At 53.8% G+C, this 27,968-nt stretch overlaps 1 protein-coding gene across 6 annotated transcripts in view; it reads right to left on the minus strand.

The window, feature by feature from the left end:
- TRAPPC9 (trafficking protein particle complex subunit 9) overlaps window positions 1–27,968 on the minus strand; it is a 572,152-nt gene that overhangs the window by 125,970 nt on the left and 418,214 nt on the right. For all 6 annotated transcript variants that reach the window (XM_058699183.1, XM_058699185.1, XM_058699186.1 and 3 more), the window contains one exon: window positions 11,015–11,168. In XM_058699183.1, the coding sequence (XP_058555166.1) occupies window positions 11,015–11,168 (154 nt within the window). The remainder of the gene's footprint in view (window positions 1–11,014; window positions 11,169–27,968) is intronic.

The following is a 27,968-nucleotide window of genomic DNA, read 5'->3' on the forward strand; positions in this document are numbered from 1 at the left end:
GGAGCTGCTATTTCTATTTCAAAAAATTCTTTTCAACTTGGGCACAAGGTGAGAGCAAGAAAGGTGACACAGCCGTGAGGCGGCAGGATCCACGTAGTCTGACCCTGCAGCCCCCAATCGGGACCCCACTTTCTGACAGCTTCCGGTAAACACTGGATCAATTCTTCACGGTACCCTCGGTGTGGACCCACAACCTCCACACCGGACAGACAAGGATCTTTCTGTGCACAGGGCTGGGTCAAGCCAGAGTCCCGAGGCTGCTGGGGTGGTGGAGCTGGCCATGCGGGGGACTCTCCGTGGTGCTGAAAATGCTCCCTGCCTTTAAAACCCTTTCTGGACACCCAGGACACAGCAATCACACATCTCCAAGCAGTCCGCATGTCTTTGTCCTGAGATCCTGCTCCTGTCCCTTAGGAGGGCAAGGATGCAATGCCACAGCAGGACTGTGGAGCCCCTGTTGGCATGGACCCAGGCTTTGTGGGTCTCCTAAACCACACCCACATATAATGATCCACAATCTGTGTGCCTGAAACCAGAAGAACACACAAGCTCCCAGCTCAGGTTAGCACAACCCACATTCTGCCTCTGGGGTCCCCAAAGGCAGTATCTAACTCCCAGCAAGAAATGCCAAATATCCTTTATGGTGCCCTCCATGCTTGCCATTTCTGCCTCAAAAACACTGCTGAGTTACCTAGAGTCACTGCTGTTGGCTCACTCCTACTGGTCACAAACCCTTGAAAGGGGGTGATCCATGAGCCCAGGGTCTGGTGCTGGACCTTGCTCAGCATGAACTTCTGCCCTCCCCTCCCCAAACTAGCAAGGTCAATAAACAGGCAGCCATACCTTCCCAACTGCTTAGCTGAATTCAGAGGACTGCTTGTGGTCGTAAGCCCCAGGAGAGTAGGTGTCGTCTCTGGTCACCAGCACTGTGGCTGGCACACCGTAGGTGCTCAATAAATGCCTGCCTCTTCCCTGAGCACGTATTATGTGTTAGTTACCTACAAATCATCTCATACAGTCCTTACAACAATGTCAGATTGATGAAACCTCTTCGAGGATACTAAGAAACTTCTCCAAAGCCACATAGCCAAGAAGAGTGTGAGGTTCATATTCAGTTGATTCCAAGTGCACTGCTCATTCCCTGCTAGACTTTCTCCACACATGCCACATGTTTCCAGGGAGATGTGTCTTAAGTCCACTGTGTAGCAGATGGAATGGGTCAGGATCTCACCTTCAAGACATCTTCAAAGCCACAGACTCAAGATGCCATGGGGCCCCAGAAGGCACCTTGCTGAGGTCAAGAGTCTCTTGGACCCTAAATGGCTCACTCTTCCTCCTGTGAGGTGATCCATGAAGTCCTGGGGTAGGACCTAAAGGTAGTGGGCACCCAGATGTGTCCAGCAATACTGGCTCAAGCCCACAGGGCTTGGGTACGTCCCACAGATGAGACAGTGTGTTACCTAGTTCTAGCACTGTAAGGCATGTGTTAAGTGAGGTCCCCTTCTGGAAGGTTTAGGGCCGGGGGAGGAGGAGGAGAGATGATGCTTCCTGCATGGCAAGAACAGGCCCAAACTGGCCGATGAGTACCAACACGAACCTAGCAGGCCATCCCTAAGCTCTGGGCTCCCACCTAATTCCCACTGTAGCACTGGTTACCCAGGCTCCAGGCATCTGTTGCCATAACTGATTCCCCAACTAAGCCAGGGTGAGCACCCAGGGGGCAAAGACCAGGTTTCCTGCCTCTAGGTCCCTAATTCAGACCTATGGAGTTGAGAGGCAGTAAAAGTCAACTAAGTAAGTTTTTCCAGGAATAACGTAGAAGGAATTGTACTGGTAGCTTTAAGTTATCATCTCTGCTGGGCCACAGTTTATCATCACGTCACTACCTGCACAAGCTTGGGTCAGTGACCATTTACTGAGCACCTACTGTGTACCTAGACCCTTGCGTGTGCAGTCCATGATGACACAGCACCCTGAAGGACACCATGGTGAGGACATGTCTGAGCCTCATGCCCACCCCATGCAAGAGCTGTGCAGCAGAGAGGAGACATATGCTTACAGAAGATACACAAACATAATGAGTGACCCCCATGCTCAGAAAGACCTCATTCTATATTCCTTTTCCACACTCAAGGCTCAGAGTGCCGCCATTATTCTGGTTTTCCTCTGTAGCATTTTACCTAGCTAGCTAGCTAGCTAGCGTGTGTGTGTGTGTGTGTGTGTGTAAGCATGTGCAAGTGTGTGAGCGGGGGAGGGGGAGAGGTAGACAGAGAATCCCAAGCAGGCTCCACACTGTCAGCACACAGCCAGGTGTGGGGCTCAATCCCATGAACCATGAGATCATGACCTGGACTGAAATCAGGAGTCAGACGCTTAACCGTCTGAGCCACCCAGGCACCCCTCCGCCTAACATTTTAGAGCAGAAATGGATGTCAGGTGTCTGTAGCCCAACAGGAACCCCAGTCCTAGCAGTGATCCTCCATACGTTAACTCGACACCCTGCGAGAGCCTCACCAAGAACACGAGATAGCAGAGACAGACCTGCACTGCGGAATCGCACGATACAAAAACAAACACGTCCTGGAGACACCACGCCCAGAGAGCAGTGGGGTGAGGAGCACCAGAGCCATCTTCCTAAAGGGAGTCTCATGACAATGCTCCCTTGCCCAAAATCCTGCTGTGGCTACTTGCTGCTCAAGGGATAAAATCCGACTCCCTAGAAGTTTATGCAAGTTCCCCATGGGTTTTTCCGTGACCTCCCCCCCACCCCCATTTTGCACATCTCACTCCCGAGAACATGTACCAGCCACGTCAAACTACCAGTACTTCTTACAACAGATGGTGCTGCCTCCTGCCTTGGTGCCTTGACTCGCGTCCTCTCCCTGCCTGGAACCCTCTTCAGTCTTTCTAGTGAGCACACCCCAGTCTCTGGAGCTTCAACTCCACTTCACCTGGGACGTCCTCTCCGACCCGTGCCCAGCCTGGAAGCCAGCCCTTCCTCCCCCGCTGGCTGTGGTGGCTGAACCCTGGAGTATCTTTCCTGAACTGGTCACATGCATTTGTCCCCATGTGCCTCCACCACTGCAGCGTGTGCACTGTGATTCGTACCAAGTACCTGTTAATACCTACTCCGTGTACTGTGCTAGCTGTTGTGGACAGAAGGCTAACCAAGACGAGAGTCTTCCTACTTTTAAGGAGTTCAGTCTGTTGTGTAAGGATTATATATTATTATTACTCACCATTATTAATTAAACTTAATATGTGGGCACAGTCTTTTTATTTACAACATTCTCCGTGCATACTCAGTTAATAGTCTGTGTCTTGAGAACCATGAATGTTTGCTTCCAAATCTTTGAAAAACAGCTAGATGCAAGGAAAATGGAGGAAGTTAATAAAATACCTTCCCTCTCATCTTCTGCTAGACCATTAGCAGTGAAATACTTGGGAATGTACTGCCATTTGAAAACACTGAGCAGTTTTTTGAGGTCTTGTCTTTATTCGTGTGACTCAAGTTTACCATGAATTGGTGTTCTGTTACAGAAAAAAGTGATTGCTCAACCAACTATTCCCTGGGGGAACCTGGAGCCCAGTGGGTCACCAGGCTCTCCTCTGAGCCCACAGGCCTGAGTTCTAATGGCCTTGCCTCTCACAGGAGAAAGCAGTGCCAGGATCAGAACTCTTAGTTCTTACCCACAGCCTTCTGAGCAAAAGCTGGAAACCCATCACACGAGAGCAACTGACAGTCACTTCCAAGTTGGCTTCTAGGTGAGTGTCCCAGAGAGGGTGCTCTCAGAAGGGGTGGGGCTGTACCTCAGGTGACCCCCAGGAAGATGGGCGTCTGCACCCCACGTGCCAGATCTGGAAGAACTACAGGTGCAAGGACTTAGACCAGGCCCACTTCAGCTCAAATAAATTAGCAGATTGTCATAAATAGAAATTACACTAATGGAAAGGCTGCTTTAAGTGATTGCTGAGCCTCTTTGCCGTGACCGTGTTTTCTAATCTGCCTCGTGAACTTTGAGAATGCTGATGTGGGCTGTTCTCCTCTCAGTAGGGGCGCCCGCATCTCGGCTCAGCTCCCTGGTGTCAGAGGCCCAACTGCACGCAAAATGCCATGCAGCGTGGTGAGCTGCCAAGGGGTAGTCTGCGGTGGCTCATCTCTGCACGTCTTGTGGGGCTGTGGGTAGAGCAGGTGAAATGGAGGAGGACTCTGTAAGGGTGGGTGCAGTACCAAGCAGCAGGGTGCCCAAGGAGCATTGCAGCCTCACTCAGCCTCATCTGAAAAATGGGAGTAACGCGGAGACCTTGGCAGTGACCAGATGCTCTTCTGCTGTCCCCAGCCTGGAGCCAAGAGCACAGACCCTGAAGCCAGACGACTGGGGACGAATCCCAGCTCTGCCACTCAGTACCTGGCGACCTGGAACAAGTCAGTGTCCTTACCTGTGGGACGTGCATAAAACTACTTCCTAGGGTTTTAGTGAAAAGCGAGTGAGTCAATCCAAATAAACCACTCAGAACAGTGCCCGGCACCTGGCAGGTGGTATATGGGCGTTAGTGCTCACAGTGACTGTCACACCCAAAGGACAGAGGAAGGAGCAGGCTTACACGCACCCGTACACACTGTGCGTATCGATTTGGGTGATGTTTACACACACACGTCGTCTGCGACAGGCACACACCATACACCCCACCCACACCCCACACCCCACCCCCCACACACACCATGGTGCACACGCATCACACACAGATCTGAAACAGTGCTTTGCATCTGGGGAAGCCCTTCTTCACTCTCACGAGCCAAATTTGAAATCTATGCTGGGTGCCAAACCTTGATTCTTTTCAAAGTAACTGGCTACCGTGTCTGGATTGGGGGAGGCAGCAATCAAACCCGCGTCGTCCTCACCTTCCTCCCTCTGTGCACCGCAGGCCAAAGAGCCGGGGCCACGGCACCGCACTGGTGGTCGGCGGAACCTTCTCCCCGGCTGGCGAGGCTCCTCTGTGAGATCAAAGACCTCTGAGCCCAGTGATTACCAGAAGCTGGAGAAGCTAACCTCCCTGATGGCAGACACAGAAGGCAACCCTGTACTGCACTTAAGATGATCAAGGAGCCAGCTGTACTGACGACAGGAGCTATTTGTACTAAATTCATCTAGATTAGACTGCTTCTCCGCACAGGACTACTAGGAGAGCACAGCGTACTGGGTTTTAAAGGAATCTTGTTTTAAGACATCTGATTTTTCTCAGGGTGTGCGAACACACAGCCCCACGAAGCAGCATCTTGGAGAATAAGCCACAAGCCAGGAGGCAAGAGTGAAGAGTAAAGGGCAACACCCCCCCCCCCCCAACACACACACACCGCTCCATCTAGGCCTCGCCTTGAAGGGAGGAGGAGTCAGCTGAAGGCAGATTCCCCTTCACGAGAAGAGTGCAGTCTGGAAAACTGAGAAGCCAGGCATAGCTGTGTTCCAGGCCGGATGTCCTGGTCAAGACCAACTAAACTGAGGACACTGTGCCTATAGTCTTGTAGGCTTCTGCTTGTCAAGCCTAGCAAAAACCAGTCACAAATGTCACAGCCCGTGGAGCTTCCTGGGTTTGTAGAGGGCAAGTGGTGTTGGCAAGGCCAGACGCAGACACTGCCTAGCAACGCACAGGCTGGGGCTCCTGGGCCCACGCACGACCCCACGCTCAGAACGGCCGCACTGCTCCTTGTCCTGCCACGTTCTGGTTACTTAGGTTCACGTGACCTCAGCAGGCTACGAGGATTCTCCATCTCCCGCGCTGGGATGTGAATCCCCAGGCATCTGAAACCCGGGCTGCAGTTGGGCTCCTTGAGCCTCTACCTGGCCCACAAAGCAGCCAGATGGTGACAAATGGTCTCCAGACAGTACGGAGGAGACGCATGTTCGTCAGGCCACCTGGCGGAGACGCTGCCCAGATGGCCCAGGTCACTGGAGCCGGTGCACCCGGCTCTTGTCGCGAAACCTACACGGGGTCGGATTCCGATACGTCAGCAAGTATCCCACCGACCCCTGAAATGCTCCTTGGAGGGACGTTTGCAACGAAACCAAGAAAAGGAGAAGGTGAGAGGACTCCAGGCTCATCCTTCGTCTGTTTCCACCACAGATCGTCCATGCGCGGCTGCCCTCTGGAAAAGGAGCCAGCCTTCAGAGATGACTCACCCTGTGCATGGAAACTCCCTTCACACACGCCACAGCAGCGGGCACAGCACAGCAAGGCTGGTAACCATGCAGTCTGCAGCATCAATGAGATGGAAGCTGTTCATTCGCCACGGGTTTTAACACCTACGTGCCGGAGAGGACACGTGGCTCTGTCGGGTCAGGGTCCACACCTGGTCTTGCTCATCACGGAGGTCCCTGGTGCTGAGCGCAAGCCCAGCACACAGCGGGCCACCAGTCAACAGCTGCTAAAGGAAAGGCCACGATGTGGCTTCAAGGACAGCACAGCTGGGCACAGGAGACGTGAACTTTGGGAAAAATAAACCTCCCCGCGCTTTGCAAGGCCTGTAGCAAACAAGACCTAGGCACAGAGTGCTGCTGGAGTCCAGCAGAAGGGGCGGCTCCAGCCGGGGGAGATAGGAGAGGTCAGTGATGGACCAGGCTCCTCGGGAGACTGGAAGTGCAAGGTCAACCACAAAGGATGAGGAAGACTCATCATCAAAGGATGAGACACTGACGGACACTCTCCTCTCCTGAATTACAAACGCAAAGTGAAAACAGACACAGCCGATCTCCAAACGCCCCAGAACCGGCTACTCTGAGGGACTCTCAGAACGACAATCCCAGACCCTTGTGGCAGGTCCCATCACAGGCGGAAGTGAGGACGTGGGCAAGGCCTGGCCCACGGACTTGTGTGCAGGATGGTCCTCCTGTGAGGCCAGGTCACAGGAGCAGGGCGGTTCTGGCAGCAGGAGAGGGGGCCCACAGTGTGGACACCTCCCAGCGTTAGAAACAAGGCTTACACCTGGACAGTGAGCCTCACTTCAAGTAGCCAGTAAGAAAATCACACAGATTTTAGGATCCTGGCTGTCTGGCCAGCTGTGTTGCTCTCAGGTCAGTTACTCAACTTCCAAGATGCATTTATTTTGAAAACCAGAGTACTATCTGTTTTGCAGGTTCGGGGTTAGAAGAAAATGCTAGTATCTTGGTTGATACCTGGGAGATGATCAAAAGGGCAACACGATTATTAGAACTAAGCCTAACAGCTAATTGAGCAGTGTTCTCACCTGAACAGACAAGGACAAGGGCCCCTTGGGCCACAGCCTCTCCGTGGGGACACTGGAAACAGCAGAGCTGGGCCTCTGACCCTGGGCTCCAGCCCCAATAGTGCGGCATCTTTGGTCCCATCCCAAAGCCAAACAGGTACTTTCTGGATTATGTGTGGAAGGCTATTATCTACTACCAACAAACTTGGCCATATCAAGGTTTCCAAAGTTCAGTAAAGATTGCCCAGGAGTGGTAGCCAGCAGGGAAGAAGGTGGAAAGGAGATCGTGCAAAGGAGTTGAAAGTAAGGGTGTATTCCATCGATAAAGTATCAATGTCTGCCACACGAGCCCAGCTCTCCAGGCCAGACGCCGCCTGTGCAGGCTGCTCTCCCACCCCCCTGGGAAACCGCACAGACATTCCATGGACGTGAGTTCCTCTTGAGAAAGAGGAAAAGTCCCTTTAAAAATTACCAGGCTGGGGCGCCTGGGTGGCTCAGTCGGTTGAGTGTCTGACTCTTGGTTCTGGCTCTGGTCATGATCCCGGGGTCCCGGGATTGAGCCCCACATTGGGCTCTGTGCTGAGCATGGAGCCTGCTTGGGATTCTTTCTCTCTGCCTCTGCTCCCCCGCCCAGTTCACTTGCACTCTAAAATTAAAAAAAAAAAAAAAAAGAATGAAAACAATTACCAGCAAAGGTTGGTGATGAGGAATAGGTCATGCAGGAGAAAGAGCTTCCTAACAGATTTTTGAGTATGGCAGGGAGGGGGAGGGGGGGAGGGAGGGAGGAAGGCCCAACTCCAGGCACAGCGCAGGAGGCCCCTAGACCCTGCCACCTCTCTGGTCTGCCTGCTGAATTATTGGTCACAGGGAATGACATAGGTCCCTGCTGCTTTCAGACTCTGGAATGTGCCAGCCCTCACACAGGAAGGCTCCTGTCTCAGCCCTTCCAGGCTGCGCTGTAAGAGCCCATCTCTGTGTCTGCTCAGCCCCTTAGACTGGGGCATCTCTAGGGCCCCAGCACGTGAGCGCAGCAAAACGTACAGCTCGTTAAGCAGGTAAACGCTGGAGCTGGAATCCCTGGTGTGCCCGGCTGCTTATCTGGTCATTACAGATGCGATGCTGACGGGTCCAGAGGTCCACCATCTCCACGGAAACAGGTCGAGCTAGCCCTACATGCTACATGTGGGCCACTGTTATTACTCCTTAGAGGAGTGTCAAATTAGGCTCAAATCTTGGCATAAAGTCTAAATATTGAGAAAATATCACTAAAATGCATAATAAAAGTATTAGCCAATTCAATCTTTGGTCTTTCCATCTGCTTGAATCCAGGTTGACAACAGCAGAATTGTGCTATTCATCCCATGCCAGATGTCATTACCAGATATGAGAGAGAGAGAGAGAGAGAGAGAGAGAGAGAGAGAGAGAGAGGGAGAGAGAGAGAGAGGTGTCCTACTGTTCATTCTCTTTAATGGAATCCGCCTGTAGGGACGGTCTCTCAAAAACTCCCAGTCAGTACATCTAGGAGACAGATGTACCTGGCACATGGTAGACATTCAATAAATATTTGTTGCATGAATTATTAAGCAAATACAGAAAATGGGGATATCAGCCTCTTAAAGGAGGCAAAACTAAAAGGAGAGAAACCAAAGACATTTTCAGCACGTTTCTGGTCGGTGTTACCAAAATATAAGCATTTTGATGGTCAGCATCATCCCACTAGAAGGCACCGCATCCTGGCCAAGGGCCACCGGCTTGCAGGGCGACTGATGGGCTTCTGGTAAGCGCCCGCTCCCCTTCTTCCTGTGTGTGAGCTGGAGAGGTCGTCATCTCTAAGACAGGGCGGCGGAGCCCCCCTGGGACTTGAAACCACGGAGAACGACCTGGGCCAGCCCAGGGGTGCACCTGGGACGTGGCAGGTGCGTCATCAGCAGGTGCTGCCGTAGCCCTAACAGCAGGGGTGTGACCCCCCCCCCCCATTCCGAGGCTTCGTGCTTCTATCTTCACCCAGAATGAGATACTCGGGAGACAGATGCCTTCCTGCCAGGCCCCCCACGCACACTGCCCTTCCCTCCATGGGCCAGAGGCGGACTCGTTCGCAGCCAGGACTCCTGGTCTGAGAGAAGCTCCCCGCATGAAGCCCAGAGGCCTGGGAGCAGGGCATGTCCTGCCTCACACGGGGACGTGCACATCTAGAGGTTACAGAGCCTCTCCACCCCAAACCCCCCACCCCAGCATCAGCCTCACAACCACAGATACCAGGACAGGAGAGCTCTGTGCCTTCTGCCGTCCCCCAACAGGACGGGGGGGGGGGGCGGGGTTGTTTCCTCGATCTTCCCTGAGGACAGGCAACCCCACCGGGCAGCTGGCCTCACCACGTCCTGGCTGGACTCACAGGCGACCCAGCCAACCTCTCCCCAGGGGTGCGAGAGCACGCGTCAGAGACGGAAGGGGTAAAGGAGACGGCCTGGTGCGCGGGGTGAATGCCGCTGCCTTCTGGGCTCCGTCACCAGCAGGCACCGGCTGGGCCCCGACCCTATGCTGAGCTCTGGGTGGGCCTGAGACAGGGAGGACTCCAATCATCCCTCCTTTTCACCTCCTTCTGTACAAAGGCAAACACCTTAACTCTGTGATGTGCCACTGAGATTCTGAGCCCCCAGGGACTTGGGTTTAATGTCTTATTCCTGAAGCCTCCGGTTTACATGTGAAGGGCTTATTTTGTCCCAGCTCCTTGGGGACAGGGTCTACCAGCTCCAGACCCTCTGTAGTGGGCACAAAGCAATGTGCCTCAACTCTTGGAGACGGCCACCTGCAGACTGAGGATCTTTCCAGAATCCAGGGAGATGGTCTAGAATGATCTGAGACCACACAGCACATATGTGAGTCAGACAACTAAGACAACCACCTCGGAATCGCCTCTTCCTGGGCAACACTCTGAGTGAGCCATCCTCCTACACACTGGGACCGTTGGGCCATCCCCTACCCTCATCCCTCGAATAAACTTCCACTCACCCTACAAAAGCCACTCTAACGTCTCCCCTTGTGTCAAGCCTTCTCCAAGGGCCCCACGCCCACAGCTTCCACCCCTGAACCTCACAGACGTGGTGTGATGCCCTGCCCTGTGCCTCAAGTGCATGTCGTCCCCAGTTGGCGAGCCACACCCCGCAGGGCCACAAAGAAACACTGAGGCCTCTCTTGCCGTCTCAGCCTAAGCGTCTTGTTGAATACCCAGCCCAAAGCAGGTGCTCTGGAAGACGGTCGAACACTCACACAAGTGCGCCTGGGATCCTCTCACGTGCTCGCTGGTGGAACGGAGCACCTACAGTGAGCCAGGCACGTCCCAAGTTCGCAGCAGAGCCGGGGACTGCCCTAGGCGCTCTCGTGCAGCACTGCCCCTGTGAAACCCCTCAGGGTTCTCATGCCTCGTAAGCCGTGCAATGCGATTTCAGTCTCCCGGACAACTGACCGGGAGGAGTGGACAGTCTGTGAAGCCTGGAGCCCAGCATTGACAGGTAGGCATGAGAACGTGTCACTAACACAAACATCAACACTGGCAAAAAACATGTGATTTGAGACGTTCCAGGGAAGTGGCCTTTCCTCACCCTGAACTGATACCTCGTTGGTGGGGGCCCTGGGAGTGGGAAGAGGCTAAGAAAGGACAACCTTGGTCCGTGTCTCCTTGACACGCCCTTTGTCTACAGCTCCACGGTGAAGCCCCTCGGGGGTCCTTCCCAGCGGGCAGAGCCCCCAAGCAGGGTGTGCCCGGTGCCAGGGCGGCCACCGTGAAAAGGATATGATTCTCCAGTGGACGTCCAGCTTGCTGTCGATCTCCAAGCCGCGGGCCTCCTGCCTCTCCTCCTCCAGCTGCTTTGGATTCGCAAGCTGTCCCTTCTCCCCAGGGGATTCTGGGAAGCTCTCGAAGCTGAACTTGTCCACTTGAATGGCCATTCTAAGAGAAGGGGGGGAAAAAGCAGAGGATTCATCAGCAGGGCAGTATCTCCTGCTGGCTGTTGGAGAAGCAGCACATGCCAGCGTGAGATGGCACAACGAATCATTATCGTTAGTAATTCCTAATGGATTCATTCCAAGAAAACGAAATAACAGACTCCCAGGGTAGCAGTGGCTTCAGAGCTGGTTCAACACACAGTTTAGAGCTGAAGACACAGTCAGAGAGCCCAACCTCAGACAAGACTCACATACCCCGAAGGAAATGTAATTTCTAGAACAGGACAAAGCAGACGGGACCCCATGTGGAAAATCAGAGAGGGCCAGCAATTATTTAGCCCTGGGGGCCCCAAAAGTCTCCTCGTCAGAGCCCTGCCCATCAACTCCCATTTCACCTTCAGCCACAGGACTTGCTCACACACACCAGGCCTGACCAGCTACACCCCGCCCATCCCCTTCTGGCCCCTGCACCCAGGACCTTGTCTTGTGACACCCACCCCTTCGGGCTTCTGGTCAACGGTCACATCCTCCACAAAGCCTCCCTGCCTGCTGTGTCCAGCCCTCTCCACCTTCTGGAAGTTTCTAGAACACACCAGGCTCTTTCTGCCTTGGCCTTTAGTGCTTCTTCTCCTGCCCCACATGTGGCTGGAGCCCCACACTCTCGAGGTTTGAGCTTAAGGAAGGTGTTCTGGGCACCTCCCCCACAGCATCCTCCTCCTTTCTCCCCCCCCTGGCCTCCCCTCCATGGCAGCATCCATTCTGCCATAGCCTTTCCCACGAGCTGTAGACACGAATGTGTGGGCTTTGCTGTCCAACAGCTCTACTGGAATTTAGCTCCCTGAGGACGGAGGTCTGTGTGGTCTTGCTCCCACAGTCTCCCAGGCCTGGATAATGCCTGGCATGCCACAGCAACTCGGCCAACGATTCCCCACATAAACGAACACGTGAACTAAGGACGTTCCCAGACAGCCTGGGCCGGCGTTCACCTCCTCCCCATCGCTGCTGCCTGACCTCTGCACCTGTGCCCTTCTGCTACACCCCCAGACCCTACAGCACCTGACATGTAGACGCCACATAGCACACAGGTGTGGGCGCTCTAATCGGCTGCTGGCAGCCTGCCTCAGCTCCCGACCGTGACCTTCATGCCAGCAGAGGCTGTGTCTCACTGATGCTTGCAACCCTACCTGTTAGCACAGAATCAGGCATACAGGAGGTGCTCAGTAAAGGCGTGTTACGTGGATAGATGGAAGGAGAAGGGGAGGAAGGGGTTTTCTTTATGTGAGGCCCCCGACGTTCTGGCTCAACCGAAAGTTGACAGAGTCACTCAAAGGATAAAAGTGAGTGTGTAATCCCAGACTCTGCCGTGGCCCAAACATTCAGCCAAACCCAGTATGATCTAAGTGACGCTCGGGGCTATTCCATGGGACAACCAGGAGACAAGAGTTGCCACTCAGTTCGGGGTGTACACACCTAAGATTCAACCCCAAGAACCTTAACAGCTTAGCGAAAACTACTGGGGTGCCAACAAATGGATGGCCTTTGGCCAGGAGACGTCTGAGGCTCGGAGACCCCCAAAGAATGAGAGACTCCTGTGCACACAGAGAACACGGCATCCCATAGCAAGAACTTCGTTCCAGAGCCACACTGACTCTCTTTTCAGCCCGTAAAACTCTTTTCAAGCCCAGAAAAAGCGGGAAAACGGCAAAAAGCACAATAAAGAAACAAGGACTCATCCTTAAACCCTAATTGTAATGCTTTAATTCTAGAGTCTTTTTTCTAAGTATTTGTATTTTAATGCAGTTCAAACTACTATAGGTGTATGTTATCACACGTCTCATTTTATACAAACACACACATATATACATGCATTTTAAATCTTGTTTTACTCTTTCAAGATACTGTGAACACGTTCACGTCATTAAAAATTAGTCTGCAGAACGTCTTGTTACCCAACCCTATCATCGCTTACTTAACAATTCCGCTATTTTCAAACTCATACTTTCCATTTTTCAAAAAGTTACTATTGAAAAAATCCTAAACATCTTTGTGCTTCAATTTCCTGTCTGCATTTATGCTGCGGGTTGAGGTCCACATCTAGAAGCAGAGACCGAATCGAGAGGGTGGAAAAGGTCAAGGCTGGCAGGTGGGCGCCCAGTTCCTTCTCAGAAAGGCGTTCACTGGGGCACGCGCCCCAGGCAGCGAGGCTGGCGCCCCTCTCCCTGCGCCCCTGCCAATACTGGCCATGATCGATTTTCCACCTTTGCTAGGAAGGGGCGAAATGCTACCTCACTGATGTTTCAATTTGCAGGTCTGAATCGCTCCTGCAAGTGAACGCTTTTTGAGAAGCTTATTAGCCATTTTTTGTACATACATTTCTTCCCTTGCGAGGTGTCTACGTGTCCAGCAGGAGTGCCTCTAATGTCTCACTCGGTGTAGGCTCTTTCCAGCCCCCATCTCGAAGGGAGAATGAACCAAACAAGGGCTCTCCTTAAGCTAAAGGTCAGAATATTCCTAAGTCTCACTAAAAACGCCGATTTCAGTTCATCACCTGATAACCCAAAAGGAACTAATAACTTTCACCTTTGAAAGGGGTTTGGAAACATTCTGGATACCAGGCTCTTCCTGTTGAACACAGAAGGAGACAGTGCACCTAGAATGCCAGATCCCCGGGGCCAGAGACACCCCAGATGCTGTGGCCACCGGGATTGTATTTATGTGATCACTTGAAGGGCTTTTCTGAACAATCTCGATGAAGTAAGCATCACACTACATTCCGCCCCCCCCCCGCCCCCGCCCCCAGCCTTGATGAAATCATAGCCACGCGGGCCCACAACACGGACGGGGGAAGAAGGTGAAATGTAGCAGACACTACGTGCCAAGCCCTGTGCTAAGTGTCCTGCACGTACCTTCATCTTATTCATTACAGCAAGTGTGAGGATGGGCGCGGTTTGCTTCCTCACAGCTCTGATGAGGCGCTGAGCACGGGCTGCAGCCCCACACCACAGAGCCTGTCGCTCAGACTCAGCACCACGGTTTTGTTCTTCGCTCCATTTGGCTCCCTCTTGCTCAGGCAGAGCACCTCAAAGGAAATGATGGTTTGCTCACGCCGTGTGCAGAGCCGGAATGGGACACAGACCTAGTGACCGTGAAGCCTGCTGCCACGTGAACCGCCACTGCCCCGCCACCTGTGACAGAGCTGTGAGCATCCCGAAGGCGGCACGCCTCCTTTCCCACAGGTGCTAATGCTGAGGTACCAAGAAACTGAGTACCGCACCAGGGTCACCCAGCTCCAAGCCCCGGAGCCAGAATGCCAAGGCCAGAGGCCAAGGATTATTTCCCCAAACCACGGGCAGCATGGCTGGCCTGGACATCGCTACGTGGTCTCAGAGCACAGTCCCCAGACATCACCACCTCCCCCTCTATCCTCACCTCCAGGAAGGAGAGGGTAGCGTGCGACGACCTGTTTTCCTAGAGCCCAGTCTTGATGAGTGACCTCTCCCGCTGTGGGAAGCTGCTGTATTACGTGCAGCACCAGGGACAGCACCAGGTGGCGGGGGGGGGGGGGGGGGGGGGGGGAGGGGCGGGGTAGGGTGGGCGGGGAGGGCTGCCTGAGAGCCCCAGGAGGGGTCCTGGCTCCGAGTCCAGCCGTCTCACTGGCTTCAGCCATCATGGTTTGAGGCTGTTGCTTCTGTCAGAAAGCCACGCAGACTGGGGACAACAGTGCTCCCAGCGATGACAATGACAAGGGAGGTGGGAGCAGGCAGAGGACAGAGCCCTGGGTTCAGAGCTGGATGCCCACTCCAACCCAACCAGAGATGCAGTCGGCAGTACCTGACCCGGAGGGAGGGCTGAGAGGGTTCACGCCTTCTCACCCAGGCCTGGTGGCAGCCTCCATCAGCCCAGGGAAGGATCAGCCTCACGCCCTGGATGATGCACATCCCTCTTCTCAGGTAGCAAGCGCTCCTCATAACCAGGAAGCAACAAAACCCTCAGCAGACACGGAAGCCATGGCATCCCCACCACCCTGCCAAGGACAACTTCCCGGGCACAGCCCTCCTCAGTTGGGTATAAGCTCATGGCCCTGTGAAACCTCTTCTTGGGGGTGAAGCAACACGGATGGGACAGTATTGGTGCAATCCCCCACAAACAAGCGTCCAAAAAATAATCCCCAAACACAGCTGACCCTCTGGCAAACCACAGCAAAACCGGAAAACACTATCTTCAGTAATGACAAAGAGAAGGAAAGGAGAACAGGTGGGCCCAGGACCCACGGGGTGTGGGGGCGCACCTGCCGTTGGGGCAGCTGCAGGGGCTCGGCACATAGCTGCACGGTCTTCACGGGGGACTCACGCCAGCACGGAAATCACCCTTCACACACCTTTTCTTTTTCTTTTTTTTTTTTAATTTTTTTTTAACGTTTTATTTACTTTTGAGACAGAGACAGCATGAACAGGGGAGGGTCAGAGAAAGGGAGACACAGAACCCGAAACAGGCTCCAGGCTCTGAGCTGTCAGCATACAGCCTGACGCGGGGCTCGAACTCACGGACCGCGAGATCATGACCTGAGCCGAAGTCGGACGCTTAACTGACTGAGCCACCCAGGCACCCCCACACACCTTTTCACCAAGATGCCTCTCCTGTCCGTTGTTGGTTTCTACGTATTTTAATTTCTTTTTCATTTCAAAGTATAATTGGCACGTATTAGTTCCGGGTGTACAACACAGTGATTCAATGCTTATGCGCCACCTGAATGTTGCCGACAGTAAGCGCACCATGGTATTATTAACTACACTCCCCATGCTGTACATTTCATCCCCGTGACTTATTTTTTTGCCTGTCACCCGCCCGCCTCCCCTCGGAAACCACCAGTTTGTTCTCTGTATCTACAAGTCCGTGTCTGTTTTCTTGTTTGCTCGTGTCTGTGTGTGTTTAGTTTCCACATGGAAGTGAAATCATACGGTGTTTTTCCCGCTCTGGCTTATTTCATTTAGCATCACGCCCTCTAGGTCCATCTACACGGTCACAAATGGCAGGGTCTCTATTTTTAATCAAGTAGCAGCATGACACTGAGCGCAAGGGGGGCATGATCTACAGTCAGTGGCTGCCTTGGGGCAAGAATCTGTTCTCTGGGCTCTCTGTCCAGTGTGGTCTCAGAAGCGGGAGGGCATCTGCGAGGGGCGCCAGGGCGAGACCGGTCCCTGGTGAACAGCAGAGAGTGGAAGAGCCCGGCCACTTGCTGGCCGAGGAGGCAACCTCCAGGGCTCAGCCGCCAGCTCCACGTGAGGGCTTTCTCAGTTGTCTATCTTCCACGTACCCTGTAGCTTCTCGAAACCCAATCTCATTTTCTGAAGTGGGGAATATGCCCACTGGCTTGCTGGTCATGCTGTCGAGAAGTCTGATCCTGTGTGTAGACACGTGTGGCACTTTGTCAGGGTCCCTCTGGATTAGATGAAAGGACCAGACTTGAATCCCAGATGGGGGAGAGGCCCAGGCCCCACACACACCTGTCAGGACAGGACTCCTTCAGATCTTCTAAATCCGTGCTCAAGGGCCAGCTCTCCACAAGGTTTGCCCAACTGCACAAACCCTCGCTGCACATTTCCCCCCGGGAGACTGCTATCACCCCCACGGTCCCTCGGGGTGTGCAGAACACCGCAGCTAAGACTGGGGCTGAACCCCACCTTGTACGGTTTTGTGTGTCTTAAGTGAGACGTTAGACACAGCATGGTCAGCCCAGTGCCCAGCACACAAGCAGCGCGCCATAAATGGCACCTGCTGTCATGGCGGTTAATCCCTCGTCAGGGACCAGGAGCCCACGGCACTGCGGAGCCTCGGAGATAACCTCAGCTGCCTGCGGAACCGCGGACACTCTCACTTCAGATGCGGCTGTGAGCCTACATGCAATATCCTGGGAGTGCTCCCCGGCCTCCCCGTCAGATAGTCCCTACCGCTACTCCATCCTGTTCATCTTCGATGAGTCGGGAGCTAAATAAAATTAATACGACTACTGAATGCCAATTTGCATGCTTAATTTTATGGCCAAATGTGACAATAATAGTCAAGAGTTGGCACTGGAAGAAGGTGCTGTGATTTTTGAAGAGTCTATATAAAAGCGGTGGTTTTTTAAAATATCATATGATTCAGTCTTTGAACAGCTGATAACCTCACCAGGGAAGTCATAATGATGACATTTAAATACAAATCAGGGACTTGGATTTAGAAGGACTATCCACATATAATTCAATTGAACTTTCATTGGGAGATAATTGGTAGTTATAAGACTGGTATTCTAAATTTATGTGCCGCGTCACATGGGCGTCTGCTCGGCTCTCCCAGCCCATTCTGTTTTATAATGAAGCACAACCCAAGTGAAAGGAAGCAGTCAACCTTGAGGAGCCATCCATCCTGAGGAGGGGCTCCAAGCAGGCAAGAAAATGGCCTGAACATCGACATCTGGATCACACCCAAAGAAGATAATTTTCTTCTTAGGCCTCATAGATCAATTATAATAGAGAAAAGCCATTATTTTTAATTGAAGAGAAAAGATACACTGGATTCCAAACATCAAAGCCCAGCACAATCCAATCAGAGCATCGCCAGGGACTGCGCCAACCACAGGCCACCTGGGTGCCATCAGTGTGCCTCACCGCCATCATCGCCATGTTCATAGCAGCCCAGAGACGGATTAAATCTGTATGCGGCAAAAATAACTTGCCTGAGGACACAGAGATGGCAAACGGAGGTGAGGAATTCCTCACCAGGCCTGAAGATCCTGGAGCCTGAAGCAGGCAGTGACTGGACGAGTCCAGACGGGCATCCCCGCTCTCCTGAACTCCGGGCGCACATCTGGCGGGTGCTCAGCGATGAACGCTGTCCAGGGGTCAACAGCTGCGCACCCGCGGCCGCTGTGGTTAGTGCAGCTACAGGGCCCGAGGGGCTGGACTATGGGTCGGTGCGGCTTATGAACAAGCCTGGGGCTGGGGGTCAGGGGTCTGAGGTCCAGTGCTCTGCCCCCCACCGCGGCTGCTCCGTGCACAGGCTGGAAGATCACGAGGCCACAGCAAGCTGAGCAGAAGCCTGCATCAGACAGGTAGATGCCCGGTCTCTTTCACTGGTAAAGTCTGGGTCTCTGAGGTTTGCAGTTTGTCTGAATCTCAAGTTCCTCGTTGTAAACTGAAGGGGTTTCGAACACACCTACCTCTTTAGTGTGGATTTTATGAGCTTGGGGAAGGCCCAGGGTGGGGATTAGAGCGGCTGTCAGGTGACAGTGGCCTCTCACTGCCGAGACAACTTCTCAGGAGAGTGACTGTCTGGTCTGAACACCCTGGTACCTTCATCAGAATCCAGCTGGTTCCACGAGAGACAGGGGCCAGTGAAGACACCCCCCGTGACACCGAGGAAGTTCCTGCAGTCATAGTGTCTCATTCTATACTCACCCACTTTTACAGAGGGGTGAACTGAGTTCACAAGAGGGAAACAGCCCCACACAGTCATCAGGTGTTAGTAAAAACAGCCGGATTCTACTGGGGTCCAGCCTTGGACCGCTAGCTGCTGGTGCTCACCGCGCCCCACCTCCAGGGAACTGACTCCACCCACCCTTGCAGCCCTGGCCGGAAACGGCCTCCCTGAGAGGCGTCCCTGCCTGCCCCCTCTGCTTTCCGAGCCTCTGAGGTGCCCGGGGATCGCCAGCGTCCATGCCTACCCCACCCAGGGCAGGACCGCGTGTCCACGCGCCGAACTTGCTCTGGGACCCCCGGTGAGGGGACAGGTGCAGCTCCGGGAACACCCTGCACTTGCAGACGTTTCTTTTATAAACTTTACACACTTCATTCTGTATCGGAGGGAGAAGGACGAAATGAACGCTGCTTCCGTTCCACAGTGTCCGGAGACTGTGGCCCCGCTGCAGAGAAGCCAGGTCTGAAGCGTGGGACTCAAGGAGCGCCTGCTTCTACCTCGGCCAACGTGTGTGTGGAGGCACAACCCCTTAGCTTGCACGTCTGTAGGTGAACATTGATTTCAGGACCCGTAAATACCTTCCTTGGCACAGAAAACAGCGCCCAGTAAAAGGAGGCGTGCGGGTGTGCACGGGGCCAGCAAGGGCAACCACACGGCGAGGCACCAGGTCCTCCCTCCGGTCCAGGCAACACCTGGGACACCCGTTTCCCAGAAGCCAGAGCCCGGTGGGGTGGGGGTGGGGGGGCAAGTCTCCAAAGCGAGAAGGCGACCTTGCTAAGTGCATCACGAAGGACCACACAACAGAGCAGTCCCAAACCCACCCAGTGAGTAGGGGCAAACACTCACCGCCAGGACCCCAGGCCCAGAGAAATGAAGAGAAAGAGACAGGAAGAAAACATCTCTGGCAGGTTTTTTCCCCCTAGTACGCTGCCATAGAGAGAATGCACAAGCAATACACAGAAGTATTTTTGACATCTGGATTTAAGACGGACCATGGCGGTTTCCCTCGTCAAGATGCAAAAGGACCAACGGAGTTAAATAACCCTAAAGTAGCTTTCAAAGAGCAGCTACAGATCGATCAGACAGGGAAACCGATCAGAATGTGGCACAAGGATCCCGTACACTGCCAATTCCAAAGGTAAATGAAAATATACTGGGCGTGTTCAAGGACAACAGTGTTTCAATTATCCTCCACGGAAATAAAAATTCCCTTGTAGAGACACGTTCCTGTTAAAGGGAGCTGAGCCTGTAGAAATTACCACGTTGTTATCAGCCCTCATGGACAGAAATCTTTCCATGTTAGCGTGCGGATTCCCCTACCTTCCCTAGGCCACGTGCCTGCAGTCACCTACCCTGGGGATGGGGGTTCCCTGTGAGCCACGGGGACGGTCTTGGCAGGGGTCAGGGGCACCTGACTACATCCGCAACTGTGGAGTGGTCCCCTCCCCAAGGACTTCCTCACAGGCCGGGTGTACCGCTAGGATCTCTGCAATGTCTCCACCACCCAGGTGATAAGTGTCGTCACAGGATAGTCTGGATCCTATAGGAGAGGAAGCTGGGACTCGGACCACCGAGCAGCATGTGGCGGGATCGGCACACCAAGGCTCAGGGGTCAGAGGAGCAGAAGCGCCCGGGGTCCAGGGGAGCCGAGTCTCCCCACATCACAGTGCTGCCCAGAAAGGGTCACAGGTGGCCTGGCAGATGCCGATCGGTCCCCAGGGCCGAGCCCTGACACGTGTGAGTCACCTCTGCGGACTCAGTTCTCTCGCCAGAAGGCGGCGCTCCTCTTGCAACAGTCACGTCGTGCCCCAGGAGGATCCTGGACATCTAGCCTCAAGCGTGTCTCCTGTACAACGAGCACACTACCTGTCTACAAGCAGGTGATCTGTGGACCAACTAGGACAGTGTGTGCTTAATAATAAGAAAGTCTAGGGGCGCCTGGGTGGCTCAGTCAGTTAAGCGTCCGACTTCAGCTCAGGTCATGATCTCACAGTTTGTGGGTTCGAGCCCTGCGTTGGGCTCTGTGCTGACAGCTCGGAGCCCGGAGCCTGCTGCTGATTCTGTGTCTCCCTCTCTCTGTGTCCCCCCCTACCCCCCGGCTCACGCTGTCTCTGTCTCTCAAAAATAAATAAATGTAAAAAAAAAAGTTAAAAAAAAAAAAAAGAAAGCCTTTTAGAAGTTCTAGTTCTTTTATCACTATCGTTACTGCACCTCCACCTTCCCACCGGCACCTCAAATCGATCCGCCCCAAACGAGACGCACAACGTGCCCAAGCCTACACTCCTCCTGGGCCTTCTGCATGTCACCTCTCTCGGGGCTGCACTCCCCACTCCCCTCAGCCCTCCAGGCCTGGGATTCCAGGCGAGGCAGCCCCTGCCTCCTTCCCCACACCCTAGTCCAGGCCTCCTGCCCTGGGGTGTCATTCTAACTGCCGGCCCCGCCCTCCTCTCCCAAGCCCCCAGTACGCTGTGCCCAGGACACAGATCACAGTGTATACCAGCCACCCTGCTTCTGAAGGGCTTGCACTTTCCTGGGGGTGTGGACAAGCGGAGGCCGGCCTCGGAGGACCGTGGTCCTGCCCAGTGGTTTCCTAGAGTTTCCAGAGCTTTCTTCAGACAGACGGGGTCAAGGAGGTTTAGCAGAAGGCAGGGATCAGTCATCCCTGTGCTGACAGAAGAAGCCAGATGGAAGGCTGGATTGGCGGGGTAACTGGTGACAAGGCCAGTGTGGAGGCTGGTGCGGTGGCCCAGATCCAAGAGAGCGTTGCCCTAAGAAAAACGAAGTTCCCAAGGTATGGAATTCTCAAAGGGACTGACAAATTGCCTAATTATCATCTGTGTACAAAATAGCATTTGTGTGGCCAGCAAATAGCATAAATACAGACTATTTATAGAACACAGACACAGAATTAAAGGAGATTCCTGGAGGAAATAAAAATTAGAATACATTTCCCGAAGGCCAAAACTCCTTCAAAGAGGCAAGAGTGCCAGGGAGCAAACAACTTTCTAAAAGAGGAACCCCTAACACGTATGTGGCCCTCCTCTGGGCCAGGCCCCGCTCCATCTGTGAGCAGACATCAGCGGGATGCTGGGCGCAGGACGGGTGGCTGAGCCCAGCCTGAACTAGCAGCGCGAGCTCGGGGAGCCGCAGGGGCCAGGCAGTAGCCGGGACACGGCAGGGCCCGGATGCCTCAAAACAGCGTTAGGAGGGTGCCACGGTCCCGGGCGCGGCACGCGGCCCCAGAAGGTCTAACAGCAGCCAGAGCCCCGGTGAGGCCTGGTGTGAGGGGTCCAGCTGGCCACAGCGCTACATTAACAGAGGGTGGGCTGGAGAGACCAGACCGAGGCCAGCACTGGCGGGGCAGGTGGGGCAATGATTCTGGGATAGATCCTGGGTCCCGAACTCAAGTGGGAAGGAAAACAAGAAGCGGGGGCCTGAACTGATCCTGGTTCCAGGAGCAGCCTTTCTGACCTAGTCCTCCATAGTATTGCACCAGAGCTGTCTCCAGGACAGCAGTGAACAAACCCATCCCAAGTTCAAAGTACCTTCAGGTCAAAGTGCATGTAACACACCCAACCTACCGCCCACCACAGCTGAGCCACGCCCTCCTGAAACCTGCTCACAACACACACACACACACACACACACACACACACACACACACACGTACACACGAGGCTACAGGTGGGCAAAACCATCTAACACAGAGCCTGTTTCATAACTGAGTGCTGACTGTCCCTTGTGATGTAATGAACACTGTACACAAAGTGACAGGATGGCTGTGTGGGCACAGAACGGTTGTCGGTGTTGGCTGTGGGCCCTCGTGATCTCCGGCTGATGGGGAGCTATGGCCGCTGTCACCACCCCGTACCACATATGCATCGCTCCTGCACCATCGCAAAGTGGAAGGAGCTGGGTCAAATAATTATGAGGTTGGGGACGGTCCGTGCCAGCCTCCACCTGCTGCCTGACGCCAGCAAAACGGCTCAGGGTGACTTCCCCCAGCACTTCCAAGTTGAGACGTCGCAGAGCTGCACAGGCTTCCTTCCAGCTGCCTCCTGCCGTCACCGCTAAGGTGCCACTGTCCCCACACCTCCATGTCCCGCCACGCTCACGCGGCAGTCGGCTTACCCGGCCCACCCTCACCTGGCTGAGTCACCTTCCATCGAACCACCTCCTTCCTCGCCCTCTGTGCTTCTAGTAGCTTCTCTGCAAAGTGTCTACTGATGAAATTAGCACTGAACACGTGTTTCTGCCCACACGACAAGTAGAGACCTAACCTGTCCTCACCTTCCTAGTGCAAGGCACCGTGCCTGGCATGTGAGTGCTCAAGAAAATGTTGGCTCAACCAAGAGGCACCCCGAAAGCTTTTTATGTGGCTGAAGCATTGTCCACCCCCCCCAAGACAGAACCACTCAGTACAGAGCAGATTGATTTAAGGCCATGAAATGCCCCCATTTTGTTAACAAAATGCCTCAATCATACTAAATCAGTTGCCATTAGTTAAAAAAAAAAAAAGCGCTATTACATCTAATTACACATTTCATTGATTCTGAGTTAAAGCTCTTATTTCCTAAATTAAACGAGGAAAACAAACAGGAACAGGAAACAGATTTCCCTGGCACGCACTTGGAAGGTGTGCGCCAAGCTCGGGGAGAGGGACCCGCCAGGGTCCTCCCATCCGAAGCCTGAGCTCAGTGCGGGCAGAGCAGGGCTCTCGGGTCTGCGGAGACAGGAAATCTGGGTCTGCATTTCAGCTCTGCCTCAACAATGTCTGTGTCACCCTGAGCACATCATTTGGCCTTTTAAAGCATTTTCTTGCTGTAAAAATAAGGATAATGATGCCAACCCCAGAGTGTAGTACTGTTTAAAAAGCCACGAGCCACGCGCTGAGCACTGAGTATACACCCAAGCGGCGGTGGAAGCTGGCATCACTTCCCGGCATCCACAACATCCACGCTGGCACTTAAACCCGCCACAGGGAGAAGAGAACCCCGAGGGCACAGGAAATGAAAGCTCTGCAGGAAGGCGTCCAAAGGCTGCCGCCGCCTGGGCCCACGCGCCTTCAGGCCTCAACTGTCGTGACTCACCTGCACACACGCACCTGACCCACGGGACCGCCTCCTGCCCGCGGACCTTCAGCACGCTCATGGGGCTGGGCCTTGGCTCATTGCTCAGGGACACACTTTGTCCAGCCTGCTCCACCCTGTTCCCCACCCCCACCCCATGAGAACCGCATCCTTGCTACACTGAACACTAACAGGGGGTTTGTGCCCACTGTGTCGACACGGTGGTTTACCGACATGCCTGCTTCGCCCATCTCCATCCCCTGGACCGCGAATTCTACGGAGTGAGGAAACTAGATCTTAGTCATCTTTCACAGACCTGGAACTTGAATGTTCAACAAGTGTTTGCTGAATGAATCACTGCAACGTGCCTCTGATAACCTGGAAGATCTTAATGAAAACGAGGGGTCGGCTTGGTCCTGTGTGACCCCATAGGGAAGAGCAGAGGGACTAAAGCCACGCCGAGTCCTCCTCAGCCTAGAGACACCTGGCACAGCCCCCTCCTACCCCCACTGACCGCAAAGCAAAGTCCAGGCAGATACAAAAACAGCCCCTGAGCTCTGGGGGGTGGGGAGACACAAGCAGAGCAAAGTCACACAGGACTAGCCCCCGACACCGTCCTCTCACTTTGCCCATGGCGTGGCCCGGGGTGCCCGGATGGCTGTAATTCTGATAGAAACACTGTCTTTCTGGCCAGAAACACCAGGAAAAGGGGTACCTAGGTGTGACAGGACATGTGTATGTGTGGAGGGAATCCAAGAGGGGACAGAGCCAGGGAAGGGGATCCCCCAACCCAACACAGCAAAGGCTCAGAGATCGGGTCTGGGATTTGAGCCCTCAACACGCACACATACATTTGAGATTCACCTCCGAGTTGCGTGCACACAGGATGGACCCCATTCGGCACAGCCAGGACGTGGAGGGCGGACACGGGACCGGAGCCGCACGCACGCACCGCGGCCTGACCCCGAATGGCACAGGCCGGTATGGACCACGGGCGTGCTGAGGCCACCTCACGCCAGGCCACGGGAGCCAACCGGAGGCATCTCTTCTCAACACTGCATTCCGTGGTGTCGCACTGGCAGCCTGAAATTGGCCACAGGGAAGTTTGAGAGCCCCAGAGACTAGCAGATGCCGTACGATCCACGCTTGGTTATTAAAGATTTCCAGGTCACAAGTGGACAGACCCAAACGAAGGAAGCAGAGGCTTGGGGAACTGAGCTGGGGAGCTAAGATCCTGACCTCCACCCAAGGATGGGGAGCAGGATTTGTCCCTGGAGCCTCACCAGACAGGCTGCCTGCCAAAACAGGCCATCCGTGTTCTCCAGAGCCTTATAAAAAGTAACATGCAGAGTTATGGTCCACAAAAAATGACATTCACAATGTCCCAATACAATTTAAAATAAATGCTATGCAAAAAACCTAGGAAAACGTGACCGATTCTCAAGCACCCATGATGCCAACCTCAAGCTGATCCAAATGCTGTGACTGTCAAAGGCTTTAAGGCAGCTATTATACATGCTCCCTAGGATAAAAGAAAACACACGTGGAAGGAACAAAAAAAATAAGGATTTGCAGTAAAGAAATAGAAAATATTTTTTAAGGAAGCAAAAGGAAATTTTGTACCTTAAAAATATAATAAAAATTTTGAAAAACCTGACAGAATGAGTTCCATGGAACAGAAATGACAGAAAATTAAGTGAACTTGAAGACCAAGCACAAAAGAAAGTATTGTAAACTGGACCTCATAAGAATTTAAAACTTGAGAACCTTCAAACAGCACCTGAAGCAAACAGGAGACTCGTACCCAGACAATAAAGAACGCTCACAACTCAATACTGAGAGCATCAACAAACAACCTCACCAAAAATGGGCGAAAGACTGAAACAGACACTTCGCAGAAGGGGTGCAAAGGGGCAGCCAAGCACAAGAAGCCACTGAGAAGCCACCAAGAAGCCACCTGGAAGGAGCTTTCCACGTGAGCGCGTGTCCAGACCGGGGACGTGCACCTGCTTGCCTGACAAGTGCAAGAAAGCCCGGCCGCACCCAGGACTGGCTCCAATGAGCGGGGCTCCCGGATTCCTGGACGGTTATACACAGACCTGTCCTAAGAGCTAGTGAAATGAAAACAGGAGTCTCTCAAAGACTTGCACGCAAATGGCCAGAGCAGCAGATCTATAAAAGTCAAAAGGAGAAACAGCCCAAATGCCCAACAGGTGAACAAATAATAGTGGCATGTCCTTGTGGTGAAATACTGGCGGGCAGTAAAGGAGAGAGGGGCGATGGGACACAGTACAAGGACGCAGCCCAGAACTGCAAGCATGCGGGGCGCTGGGGTCTCCTGGCGCTTAAGGCCTTAAAGGGACCAAACCGCATGCTTTAAAGACGCACATTCTCCCTCTACAATGTGGTGCCAGAAGACAGTGCGAATGTCTCAGCCCAAAACCACCGGCCTCCATGACGTGGGCTCTTCGCCACCTGAAAAATGACACCTGGGCTTGAACCCTGGCATGGCAGGTGACTGCCTTCCGTCAAGTGGATTCCCTTGTAAGGTGGAAACAGCCAGGGAACCCACCTCCCCGCAGGGTGCTGTGCTTAGGGAGCCATTGGCCAGGAAGTGCGTCTGGGCCATGGTGTGGTGGTCACTCAGCCTCTTGTGCACCCGGACTGCCACCCTCACACCTCCACATCCCTGCGGCACTCTTCCCTCCTCCCGGCAGCCACCACTAGTTACCGTTAGCGAGCAAGGACCCGATCCCTCCTCGGACCCCCAAATCCTGTATTCGGCCTGTTCAGGGGGCTTATGTGGTTTTCACCCACACTTTTGCTGGGATCCTGCATAGCTCTCGCAAACAGCGGGCTCCCAGAGGAGGAACGCACCGTCTCCTGTGCCATACGTCCTGCGATTCCTAACATAAGGACCACGTGCTTCCACACCTTGAAGGACACAGGGCTGTGACAGACTCTGTAATACCCTGAGGACAACTGTATTTTGCGGCAAATCTGTGAGAAGCAAGGGCTTAATGAAATCAACGATTATCTTTAGTTCTATTCGTCTAAAACTTAAAGTGATTCTCTTACAAAATACAATAATTCATGAGCAATCCCCTAACCTTGAGCTGTTAGAGGCCTTTTTGCTGCTTTCCCTAACAAAAGTCACACAGGTGGGACTGTGTCTGTCGCATCCCAGACAGTGAAGTCTCTGAGGCTGTTCACAGCACAACACAGGGTACGTCAACAACAAATGAATGTTCTTAAAACTCAGAGCCACCAGCATAAAGTCTGACAAATTTTAGTTAAGACAGGTGCCTTTAAATAACTTCATGAGGGGCGCCTGGGTGGCTCAGTCGGTTGAGCATCCGACTTCAGCTCAGGTCATGATCTTGTGGTCCATGAGTTCAAGCCCTGCGTCAGGCTCTGTGCTGACAGGTCAGAGCCTAGAGCCTGTTTCAGATTCTGTGTCTCCCTCTCTCTGACCCTCCCCCGTTCATGCTCTGTCTCTATCTCAAAAATAAATGAACGTTAAAAAAAAATTTTAAATAACTTCATGACACGGCGATTTTCAAACACTGCTGGCCTCAGATTTGCAAACAAGAGGAAGCCGCTAGGCGCTGTCCACCCTCAGGCAGCTGCCCCTCCGGGCTGTGCCTGCTCCCCTCTCCCCCTGCGCAGTTTCCAGCGGCTCCGTAGCATGATAGCCCTATCTCCTCTGAGACCATGCTCCTGCGTGTGTCCTGCAATCCCGGGCCATGGAGCCGTGGCCTGACGTGCGGCCCCCAGCAGGGCCAGGTGGAGTTCGCTTCGGGGTCTGAGAACAGGCTGACCCCAGGAGGGACCTCAGGGATCCCCTCGTGCTCCCTTTCCAGCCTCACTTCCAGCCCAGCCTCACATATACCACAATCTCCCTGGACACACTGCCAAATGGGGGCGACAGCGACCCCACAGGTGAGGGGGTCTCGGCCCTGGGAGCAGCACTCGGCGTGCACAGAAGGCCGTGGAAGTCACTGACGGATGCTGTCCCTGGATGTTTCCCTAAGCCTCTGTTACGTACAGGGGACATGAAGAAAACATTCGGCATCACGGCTGCCACAGAACAGGTGTTGGCCAAGCACAGCCGGCCCGCAGTTGACCCAGAACGTGAGAACAGCTGGACTGCACCCTGAACTATTCTCTCGGGCAAACCTCAGCCACGTGCTTAGGTGGACAGCTGGCTCGGACCACACGGGAAAACAAGGGACTTGATGACTGACCGAAGCTCTGAATTGAGCTTCTGTTGTGCATTC

This window comes from Neofelis nebulosa, chromosome 14 (genome assembly GCF_028018385.1).
Source record: "Neofelis nebulosa isolate mNeoNeb1 chromosome 14, mNeoNeb1.pri, whole genome shotgun sequence".
In the NCBI taxonomy this organism is placed as follows: Eukaryota; Metazoa; Chordata; class Mammalia; order Carnivora; family Felidae; genus Neofelis; species Neofelis nebulosa.